Genomic DNA, 11,146 nt, shown 5'->3' on the forward strand with positions numbered 1-11,146 from the left:
GCTCTGAGGGACTCTCGGTCCCCGCACGGGCTCTGAGGGACTCTCGGGCCCCGCACGGGCTCTGAGGGACTCTCGGCCCCGCACGGTGTGGGCCGTTCGCGGGACACTCTCCCCGTGGGCGTCTCCGCGCGTCCCCTCGGTCCGTAACCCCGCCCCGCGCCCACGTGACCCTGCGGAGGGTGCGTACGCCGGAAGTCCCCCCGGACAGGAAGCGCGTCTTGTCCAGCGCTGCTGGGACTCTATGGTGGCGGCTCTCCCATAGGCTCTGGCCGCTGTGTCTATGGTGCACTTGTCTAGAGGGGCTCCTCCCGCCGAGCACTGTGGGGCGGCTATGGCGGCGCTCCGCGAGCCGGGTTACCGTCGCTAAGGGAACTGCGGGGCCCGCGCGGCGCTGCGGCCGCGATGGCTGCGGCGAGCGAGGATTCGCTGCATCGGCTGTCGGGGACGAGCCTGAGCGGCGAGGCGGGCGGGCTGGTACTGCGGACGCGTGGCGCTGAGCAGCACGTCTTTAAGGCACCGGCCCCGCGCGTCTCCCTGCTGGGGCTGGACGTGCTGGCGGCGCAGAAGCGGCGGGAGCGCCAGGAGGAGGCGGCCGGGGGGAAACGATCCCGTGTCGCATCCTATAAGGACTGGGAAGAGGGTCGTGACGAGGCGGGCAGCGCCGAGGACGAGGAAGAGGACGAGGCCGACCGGAGCGACCGCAGAGCTCGCAGGAACAGGTGGGGTTTGCGGGGGGGTTCCTGGTGCCGGCGCTGGCCGCGTCCGGCCGGGGAGGGAGCGCAGGGTGAGCGCAGTCGGTGACAGGCGGGGCCGCAGCCTCCGGTGTGGAGCGTGTGGGGGACTGCGGGGCACTATGGCAGAGGCTGGAACTGGAGTTGTAAGAGACCAGCCGAACGGCAGCTGTTGCTCGGCACTTCTGAACATTTCTTCTCTCTGCTCTGCCTGCACAGACATTACCGCTCTGTCCACGTGGAGACACCTTCCTACACAGGGGGTGTCAGCGAGGAGTTCTGGGAACGCAGCCGGCAGCGGGAGAGGGAGCGTCGGGAACATGGAGTCTTTGCCTCCTCTAAGGAGGAGAAGGAACGAAAGAAGGAACGCAGTAGGGATCGGGACCACGATCGTAAACGAGACCGTGGTAATTGCTCAGAGACCTTTGTGATGCTTCTTGGTTTGGTTCTGGGCTTGTCCTTTGGCCTGTTTGTAGTCTTTATTAATGTTTGTGGTGATTTCTGCAGCAGGCTTGGGAAGCCTGTTTGTGCAGTAGGCACCTGATCCTATTTTCTTTTTGCAGAGGAGCGGGACAGGAGTCATCACAGCAGATCAGAGAGGGATGGCTCCTCAGAACGGAGTGGCAGGAGGAGTGAACCTGAAAGCCCCCGACATCGGCCCAAAGGTGAGAGTAGGACCCGGTAGAGCTCTTGTGTGAGGCCTAACAGGGAGGGGCTTGGAGATTTTTTATGCTTCCTGCTATTTTTGCAGGACAGGGGTGGTAGAAAAGCCTGTACCTTTTAATGTTTGTGGTTCAGGCAAGCATAAACTCCCAGCTCGACCTGGGTGTGGGAGCAATGTACCAGCTCTGTGCGTCTGAAAATCTGGCAGCTCTCTGCACGATAGGGTCTGTTCTGGGTCTGTGTGGTGGAAATGTGATCCTTTGGAAATTCCTTGGAATCACTGGGTCAGCCCCTTCTCTTAGAGGGAGGACCAGTGGGTACCCTCTCTCCATGCTCCTTTCTTAGAAGGTGTTAGGTGGCTCCAGGGCCACTGTTTGAACAACAGGTATCAAACCCCATCTCTTCTGGCAGATGCAGCCACACCATCCCGCTCCAGCTGGGAGGAAGATGATGGTGGCTACAGCAATGCCCGTCGCTCGCAGTGGGAATCTCCATCTCCTGCACCTTCCTATCGAGACTCAGAGCGTAGCCACCGAGTGTCATCACTGCGGGACACGGACCGACGGGAGCGGGACAGGTACCAGTGTCTGAGGCTGTCCTGTGAGCTGCAGAAAGGGGACTGTGTGCATATGAGAAGTGCCTGGCTGTGGGCACCAGTTCCTCCCATCTGCTTTGTTTTCAGGTCTGTGAGGAGCCGGTACTCTGATAAGACGCCATTGCCCACCCCATCGTACAAATACAATGAATGGGCTGATGACCGGAGGCACCTGGGGGCCACGCCACGCCTGTCCCGAGGGAAAGGTGAGGAATCTGGGCTGAGCTGCCCAGGGTGGGCAGTGTGGAATCCCCTTTCCTGTGGCACAGAGTTGGGGTTTCCTTGGGAACATTCTGGACCATCTGGCTCACCCCAGGGCGACGCACGGAAGGGGAGGAGGGCATCGCCTTTGAGACGGAGGAGGAGCGGCAGCAGTGGGAGGATGACCAGCGGGTGAGAGTCTGGTGCAGGCCAGGGCCTTGGGGCCACCAGGCTGTGGGGAATTGACAGTGCTCAGTGCTGCACCTCTCCCTTCCCAGCAAGCTGACCGAGACTGGTACATGATGGATGAGGGCTATGATGAGTTTCACAACCCTTTGGCTTACTCCTCTGAGGAGTATGTGAAGAAGCGTGAGCAGCACTTGCACAAGCAGAGGCAGAAGCGGATCTCAGCACAGCGGCGGCAGATCAATGAGGTAGGGCCAGGACACAGGGTTGGCTGCCCTTGAAAGATCCACTTGTTGAGTCCTTCCTCTCAGGTGGAGAAGGACACTCTCGGGCCAGGCTGAAGGAGTGCTCACAGGGAAATTGTGGTTGAGTTCTCCTGGCAAATCCAGCCCTGAAACTCCTGCATGGGCAGAATTCCCAGTTGGAGTGGCTGGTGGATTGCAGTGTCCAGGGCAGCAGGAGTGCTGAGGACCATGCTCCTGCTGTTCTGAGTGCAAGATACATTACTGGGGTTGTCCGCTGTTGGCCCAATGGATGCTGGGGGCAGCTGCTCTCTTTACATGAGCAGGACTGTGTCCAGGCTTCCTGATGTATTCTGAGTGCCTTGCAGGCAATATCTATCATGCATTTCCTTGGAGGCAGTCCTGTTCCTTCACATGGGCAGTTTCCTGTACTCTTCTGCTTCCAATTACTGTTCCTTCCCTTGTGCTTACTTTCAAGCTCACTGGATTTGAACCATCCTGTTACCAGTGCAGAGCCCAGGCCCATGCTTGGTGTTCTGGTGTGATCTCTGGGGCTTTCTGTGTTTCTGATGTGTTGTTTCCTGCAGGATAATGAGCGCTGGGAGACAAATCGCATGCTGACCAGTGGTGTGGTCCATCGGATTGAAGTGGACGAAGATTTTGAGGAGGATAACTCTGCTAAAGTGCATTTGTTGGTGCACAATCTAGTGCCCCCCTTCCTAGATGGAAGGATTGTCTTCACCAAGCAGGTAGAGACTGTGGCTGAAGGCACTGATGGCAGAGAGCCCCATACACGTGAGGCCTTTTTAGTAAAGCAGTGCCTTTTCCCTCCAGCCAGAGCCAGTCATCCCTGTGAAGGATGCCACCTCGGATTTGGCCATCATAGCTCGGAAAGGCAGCCAGTTGGTGCGCAAGCACAGGGAGCAAAAGGAGCGTAAGAGGGTATGCTGCAGCCCTTTGGCTTACTGCCCACTGTACATGTTACATAGTTCCTCACAACCTTGTTTGGACTCTGCAGCATTCAGCAGGCTTTGGCAGCAGTGATGATAAGGAGTTCATATTTTTGTGACTTGGGACATCTGAGAGCCCAGCTTACTACATTGCTTCATAGCAGCTGCTGTGATGTCATTTTCTTGGGCACTGCCTGGGACATGAATCACTGTGTACTTGGACATACAGATTATGGGAGAAGGGAGCAGATGGAAGAATGCCAGGTAGCTTGGGGACAGTCAGCAGGCAGCAGTATGGCAGCAGGATGTACCTTGTCATGTCTGAGCAGAAGAGTTGTGAGGAGGAGGAGTATGGGGTAAGATTAGTTTTTGGGGGTATTTTCTAGGGACTTTCTCTAAAGCTCACATAATAGCTGTGGGGAAAGTACAGATGTGTTCCTTGTACACTGAAACTGGGCTGGATTTGAGCTACTTATACTATGAGTGGAATGGTGCTGGTAGCTAAACTGATAGCAGAGGTGGGAGGGAAGCCTGTGAGCACCTGGCAAAGGCAGGAAGATTATCTCTGGTTCACATCTGTGTAGGTTTAAGTTCAAATCTAATAGAAGGGCCAGCAGCTAGAACTATTGTCTTAGGAGGCAGTTTGTAATCCTGTGCCTGGAGTCTCTGTATCCATCCTGGTGTCTTAAGCTCTGCTCCAGTTCATTTGGAAGAGGGGAACCTGATGTAGGAGTGGAGTGTACATTCTGCTTTGGGGAATTGTGGGACTAATATCCTTTTCCTAGTCTTATGAGTAGGATAGGAAGAATTTTGTCTGTGCTTGCTGTGGCAAAGTTGTGCTGTTCTCTCTCCTTCCAGGCTCAGCACAAGCACTGGGAGCTGGCAGGCACCAAACTGGGAGACATTATGGGGATCAAGAAAGAGGAGGAGAAGGATGAGATGGTGACAGAAGATGGAAAAGTGGATTACAAGTAGGGGCTTGCTCTGAATTACTTTGCTCAGCTGGTAATGGGGGCTATGGGCATAGCGAAGTGTGTGGAGAGGCAGTTTCAGGACTTGTGGTGTTTCCTTAGAACTGAGCAGAAGTTTGCTGAACACATGAAAGAAAAAAGTGAAGCCAGCAGTGAGTTTGCCAAGAAGAAATCAATCCTGGAGCAGAGACAATACCTGCCCATCTTTGCTGTACAGCAGGAACTGCTCTCCATCCTCAGGTATGGCTGCCACGGCATCTCCAGGGCATTGGCCTATGTTTGGGAACTCAGTTGAGGAATTGCAGAATCATGACTGCTGGGAAGCTGTACTCTCAGGAAACAAACCCACTACTTTGTTTGCTCAGCTCTCCCACCTGAGTAGGATGATGCTTAGCTAGAGAACACAAAAGCCCTTCTTTGAAGGTGTATGAAGAAATACTTCTTCCTTTTCCTCAGAGACAACAGCATTGTGATCGTGGTGGGGGAGACGGGGAGCGGGAAGACAACTCAGCTGACGCAGTATCTCCATGAGGATGGCTACACTGATTACGGCATGATCGGCTGCACACAGCCCCGCAGAGTGGCTGCCATGTCTGTGGCCAAGCGAGTCAGTGAGGAGATGGGCGTGCGTCTGGGGGAGGAGGTGAGTTTGGTAGGGAGTGCAGGGGTGCCACCCAATGACAGTGAGTGCATGGGACTGTTGGAAGACTTCCTGGTATCTCTGCTCTCCTAGGTAGGCTATGCCATCCGCTTTGAGGACTGCACATCTGAGAACACAGTGATCAAGTACATGACAGATGGGATCCTGCTCCGAGAGTCACTGCGGGAGGCTGACTTGGACAACTACAGTGCTATCATCATGGATGAGGCACATGAGCGCTCACTCAACACTGATGTGCTGTTCGGGCTGCTTCGGGAGGTGTGTGTGATCCTGGGCTAGAGGACAGCAGGATGGGGCACATGAACTGGGACAGCCCTTCTCTGCCAGGACTAGGAGAGAGAAGCAGAGCTGCCACATCTCTGTCTGCACTTGACTGCTCCAGCATCCTGGTCCCTGGTTCTGGGGGGTTAAGTCTCCTGTAGTGCTACCAGAGTCTTGCTGGCTGAATGTCAGAACTACTGATACAGAGGGCTTTGCTGGCTTAAGGTTTCCTGCACCTTAAGTTTTCCTGCAGGCCTTCTTAATGGTGCTGGCCATACAGCATCAGTGTTCACTGGCACGCACAGCCAGTGCCTCTGGAGTACAGCAGAAGCTCTGTCCTGTGCCATTGTCTCAGTATGAATGAAAACAGCCCACAGCCATGCATGAATGCCCCTTCCATACTGCTCCTTTCATCTGCTTTCTAGGTGGTCGCCCGCCGCTCGGATCTGAAGCTTGTTGTCACTTCAGCCACCATGGATGCAGATAAGTTTGCCTCCTTCTTCGGGAATGTTCCCATTTTCCACATTCCTGGGCGCACTTTCCCTGTGGATATTCTTTTCAGCAAGGTATAGTCAAGCTTGTGGATTGAAATTCTGTTGGCAGGAGGGGGTTGTGTAGTAGGTGTGCTGCACTCTGAGGGGGACACACAGGACAGGGTAGGAGTGGCTGTGGTGTGCTACAGGACAGGACACAGGACAAGGCATTACAAATCGTTGTTCAAGAATCATTTTAAGATAAGGCAGGTAAAGATATTGGTCCAGATTAACCTGGGCTGTACTGTTCAGACCCCACAGGAGGATTATGTGGAGGCTGCAGTGAAACAAGCCTTGCAGGTCCACTTGTCTGGTGCTCCTGGAGACATCCTCGTCTTCATGCCTGGCCAGGAGGATATCGAGGTGAGTTGGAAGGGCAGGCACTGTCCTATCCCCTTGTTGTTTCAGTCTAATGTTTTCACCCCTCTTTGTTTCTAGGTGACCTCAGAGCAAATTGTGGAGCACCTTGAGGAGCTGGAGAAGGCGCCTGCTCTTGCTGTACTGCCAATCTACTCTCAGCTGCCCTCGGACTTGCAGGCCAAAATCTTCCAGAAGGTGCTGATGTGTGCTTTGTGATTAGGGTGGGGACAGGGAAAACTGGAGCAGGAGGCAGTGCAGAGCAGAGTGAGAAGTGCAGATATACCTCTGTATTGCATGTGGAGGGTGAGAGAAAGCATGTACCCCACTCCACTTCCCAAGAGTCATCCCTGTCCCTCTGCTGCTCTGCGCTCCTCCACAGTGGAGCAGAGCCATGCCCAGGGGTGTGACTGATGTGTAGTGTGCTTGCAGGCTCCTGATGGGGTCAGGAAGTGCATCGTTGCCACTAACATTGCAGAGACATCACTGACAGTGGATGGTATCATGTTTGTCATAGACTCTGGCTACTGCAAGTTGAAGGTGAGCCTGGGTTTCCTGTGCTTTGTGTCTGCTTTCTGGGGTAGGTTTAGGGAGTTCTGAGGTCATGATCCAGCCTTCCTCTTACTTCTGTCTGATCTTCTTGTGTCCTGAAGGTTTTCAACCCCCGTATAGGCATGGATGCACTGCAGATCTACCCCATCAGTCAGGCCAATGCCAATCAGAGGGCCGGCCGAGCTGGCCGGACAGGGCCAGGCCACTGCTTCAGGTAGGCACATCACTGGTGTTCCTGTTCCTGTTGTAGCCTCAGCTTGGCATCAGGTTATGTATATTTTTTTCTCACTGGAGCTGTTCATTATCTTGAACTTTGGGGGGATGTGGGCAGTAGGCAGGCCTGAAGGCTGCCTTTGGACCCAGTGCTTCTGCAGAGAAAAGGATGTGCTCCACTTTCTTCCTGTGCCCATCTTCACTGGTGGCTCGTCTGCCCTGGATGCCATCAGGATAAGAGCCAAGTCAAAAGCCTTTCCCAGGCTATGCTGTGAGACCAGGGAAGGGCTGTGCTTGGTCATGTGCTGTGCTGCAGCCCAGACACCCCATTGTGCTGGGGACACCCCACTTTGGCTGGGGTAGAAGTGCCTCCCCAGGTCCTGCTGCTGGGTGCAGGGTTGCTGCCCTGTACCATGCTGGGCTGGGCTGGGCAGAGGCTGGCAAGTCTGCAAGGAACACAGTGGCAGGAACAGGAGGAGCATGCTCTTGGCATCTCTTCCCAGGCTCTACACCCAGAGTGCCTACAAGAATGAGCTGCTGACGACCACGGTGCCTGAGATCCAGCGCACCAACCTTGCCAATGTAGTGCTCTTGCTCAAGTCCCTGGGTGTGCAGGACCTGCTGCAGTTCCACTTCATGGATCCACCCCCCGAGGACAATATGCTGAACTCCATGTACCAGCTGTGGATCCTGGGGGCCCTGGATAACACAGGTATTGGCTGCTGGGGTAAGTTGCCAGCCCATGGAACTGGGGCCTGCCCAGCTGCTGATCAGTGATTGCTGTTCTGTTCCTACAGGTGGTCTGACCTCTACAGGACGTCTCATGGTGGAGTTCCCACTGGACCCTGCACTGTCCAAAATGCTCATTGTCTCCTGTGACATGGGTTGCAGCTCTGAGATCTTGCTCGTTGTCTCCATGTTGTCTGTTCCTGCCATCTTTTACCGGCCTAAGGTACAAGATGCTCCTGTTCCAGCAGCTCAGGGCCCTTCCCTGCCCTTTGACTAACCTGTGTCCTTTGCTTACCCTTCAGGGCCGAGAGGAGGAGAGTGACCAAGTGCGGGAGAAATTTGCTGTTCCAGAGAGCGATCACTTGACTTACCTGAATGTTTACCTGCAGTGGAAGAACAACAGCTATTCTACCCTGTGGTGCAATCAGCACTTCATCCATGCCAAGGCCATGCGGAAGGTGAGGCTGTGGTCATGAAGCCGGGGGAGAGAGCCTTATGCAGAAGAGGGATCTGACCAGCACACACCTTTGCAGGTGCGGGAGGTGCGTGCCCAGCTCAAGGACATTATGGTGCAGCAGCGAATGAGCCTGGCATCCTGTGGTACAGACTGGGATGTTGTCAGGAAGTGCATCTGTGCTGCGTATTTCCATCAGGCTGCAAAGCTGAAGGTGAGAGGTGTCTGAGCTGCCTGGGGGCTGCAAGGCCCTGCCTGGCAACAGGTTGACTAAGCAAACTTGTCTTTGCAGGGTATTGGGGAGTATGTGAACATCCGCACAGGCATGCCCTGCCACCTACACCCCACAAGCTCTCTGTTTGGTATGGGCTACACACCAGACTACATTGTGTACCATGAATTGGTTATGACTACCAAGGTGAGCTTGAGCTGAGGACTAGCAGGAAGGGTGGTGAGTGCTCCAAGGGAGATGGGAGGACTTTGCTGTGAGGCTGAGATCTGAGTGGCAGATCTCAGCCTTTCCCATCTATACCAACTAGGCATGTCTGTGTCATCTGTTTGTCCCTTCCCCCATTATTTTTCTCTGGCCTCTGTGGGATATGTTTGATCCTCCTTGTGGTCTCACCAAATCCAACCCATAGCAGCTTCTGAGGCCAGGAGGAGTTGTCTGGAAGGGATATAGTCCCAGCCTGAGAAGTGCTGTCAGCAAGTGGGGGAGGAAGGGAGCTGCTATGGCTCTAGGAATGGCGCCCAGGCCCCAAGGGTGCCATCCTGCTATCCTGATCTTTCTGTCCCTGCAGGAATACATGCAGTGTGTCACTGCTGTGGATGGAGAGTGGCTGGCAGAGCTGGGCCCCATGTTCTACAGTATCAAACATGCTGGCAAGTCACGCCAGGTAAGTATTCTGTCCTGGATGAGCTGGCAAACAGCAGGCCCTCTGCATGTCCGTTCTGCTGCTGTATGTGTGTGTTCTGACATGGAGGGAGCAAGCTTGTGGGCCTGCAGGGAGTTTGCTGCTGCCATTCCTCTCCTGTCCCTGACCTGCTGCTGCCTTGCTCCAGGAGAACCGCCGCCGTGCCAAGGAGGAAGTGTCTGCCATGGAGGAGGAAATGGCTTTAGCAGAGGAACAGTTGCGTGCCCGTCGGGAGGAGCAGGAGCGCCGAAACCCACTGGGCAGTGCAAGGTGGGTGATAGCCCTGCCTGCCCATGGCTTGCCTGTGTGGAGTATCTCAGCTTCCCTGTGGGAGTTCTGGTGCAGGAAAAGGTTGCATTTGCCATTAATCACCCTTGTCCTCTTTGACAGATCTACAAAAATCTATACCCCTGGGCGAAAGGAGCAGGGGGAGCCCCTGACACCACGACGCACCCCAGCCCGCTTTGGTCTCTAAGAACACACGACCTGTTGCTTTGAGACTTAAGGTAGTGCGCAGTTGCCCTGATCAATGTATTCTGAGGTCTCTACAGCTTGTGGCCCTGGAAGGCTTTGGTGCTTGGCACTAATTTTGCTACAGAACAGAAAGAATTTTATTTGTGTAAAGGTTGTCAGTCTAATCCTTGCTTTGTCTTGCGCCGCTTCTTGTCCTGGAGGTGGGTGTTGGGTGGAGGTAGCGCTGCAGAATCATGCAGGGCTGGTGCTGTTAGGTTGTTGCCCTGTAGAGCCTGGAACAGGGCAGAAAATTAAAGTGACCTGCGGGGGCAGATACAGCCTGTCCCTGTTTCAAGCCTGGCCCATACTCCTGCAAAGGCAGTTCTCCCACAGCCCATGCCCTGGACAGGCAGCTGGTGCCCAGCTGTCCCTGCACACCTGGGACCATCAGCCCAGCCCTGTTTCAGGCCAGGCTGTGCCAGGAATTCTGCTCACTTTTTCAGCTGCTCACACTTGTGGGGCTGCTCAGGTGCTCTGAACATTAGGTACGGGTTCTCCTCCTGCATCTCCTCCTGCCCAGTGTGTCTTGAATGCCTGTTTGTATCTTGCATCTGCACTGTCAGCTTGCTGAGCTCTTCCTTAAGGAATGCCAGCTCCACCTTGCAGACAACCAGCTCCTCTTCTCGCAGAGCCAGAGTTCGCTCACTGTCCAGGTGTAGCTGCTGCCAGTGTTGGGCTAGGCTGCTCAGCTCCTGCAGCCTCTCCTGGAGGGAGTCGGTCTGCCCATGGCACAGTGAGAGACACAGGCTGAGCACAGACTCCTGGTTTTTCACAGGAAGACTTGAGACATCCTTACCTCCTGTTTGCTCTGCTCCTTGAAGCTCTGCATCTTCCTCAGCTCTCGATGAAGCTGCTGCCTGTGTGTCATGTAGGCTGCAATCTTTTCTGCCTGCTTGGTGCTCTCTTGACGGGCTTCGGCCAGCTCTGCCTGGAGGTTGTCTATGTCCTGCACCTGCCAGCAAAGCTGTGGGGCAGGGAGGGTAGTTGGCCATGGCTGAGCCTCTCCTGGAGAGGTGTCTGGCACTGAGGCTGCATCCCTGTTCTGTCCTGCCTTGCCCTCACCTGTTGCTGCAGCTCTGCCACTTTTCGGTGCAGACCTTGGATGGCCTCATTGGCTCTGCTCAGCTGCTGCAGACTCTGCTGTTCCTGGGGCTGGGTGGCTCCCAGCTGCTCCTGCAGCCAGGCTGGGCTGTGCTGCGGGCCTTGACTCTGCTCCTGTGTCCCCAGCTGCAGAGAAGTGCATTGGTGGGTTGGCCTTCTGCTGCGTGTCCCTGAGCACAGGCACAGCTGCCCTCTGTCCTGTCTGCAGGACACTCAGGGCTGGCCAGTGCCCGGCTGCGTGAGGTGGTGGGGGCAGGCTGGCATTGCTGCCTCCTACCCTGTCCCAGGGCTTCTGGGGGAAGTGGAGCAGGGGTCAGCC

General features: G+C 55.3%; 1 protein-coding gene across 1 annotated transcript; it reads left to right on the top strand.

Annotated features, from left to right (window-relative positions):
• Window positions 1–290: 290 nt before the first annotated feature.
• Window positions 291–9,837, top strand: LOC121672171 (pre-mRNA-splicing factor ATP-dependent RNA helicase PRP16). Its single transcript, XM_042044726.1, has 26 exons — window positions 291–719; window positions 951–1,138; window positions 1,295–1,396; window positions 1,806–1,971; window positions 2,077–2,195; window positions 2,306–2,382; window positions 2,469–2,624; window positions 3,206–3,367; window positions 3,453–3,560; window positions 4,427–4,539; window positions 4,642–4,779; window positions 4,996–5,182; window positions 5,273–5,458; window positions 5,887–6,027; window positions 6,247–6,357; window positions 6,433–6,549; window positions 6,784–6,891; window positions 7,005–7,117; window positions 7,620–7,828; window positions 7,914–8,068; window positions 8,148–8,303; window positions 8,379–8,513; window positions 8,592–8,717; window positions 9,100–9,195; window positions 9,362–9,483; window positions 9,604–9,837. Exons 1-26 carry the CDS (start codon window positions 403–405, stop codon window positions 9,686–9,688), a joined length of 3,693 nt encoding a protein of 1,230 aa, XP_041900660.1. The 5' UTR covers window positions 291–402; the 3' UTR covers window positions 9,689–9,837.
• Window positions 9,838–11,146: the final 1,309 nt, after the last annotated feature.

Source organism: Corvus kubaryi, unplaced genomic scaffold (genome assembly GCF_017639235.1).
Source record: "Corvus kubaryi isolate FWS band 111438036 unplaced genomic scaffold, C.kubaryi_AGA036_p1.0 39867, whole genome shotgun sequence".
Taxonomy (NCBI): domain Eukaryota; kingdom Metazoa; phylum Chordata; class Aves; order Passeriformes; family Corvidae; genus Corvus; species Corvus kubaryi.

Excerpts from the sequence above, each read along its gene's own strand:
- LOC121672171 (XM_042044726.1), top strand. The coding sequence starts at position 403 with ATGGCTGCGGCGAGCGAGGATTCGCTGCATCGGCTGTCGGGGACGAGC. Across the intron at positions 7,118-7,619 it reads GGGCCAGGCCACTGCTTCAG|GCTCTACACCCAGAGTGCCT; the intron begins GTAGGCACATCA and ends ATCTCTTCCCAG. Across the intron at positions 8,718-9,099 it reads AATTGGTTATGACTACCAAG|GAATACATGCAGTGTGTCAC; the intron begins GTGAGCTTGAGC and ends CTGTCCCTGCAG.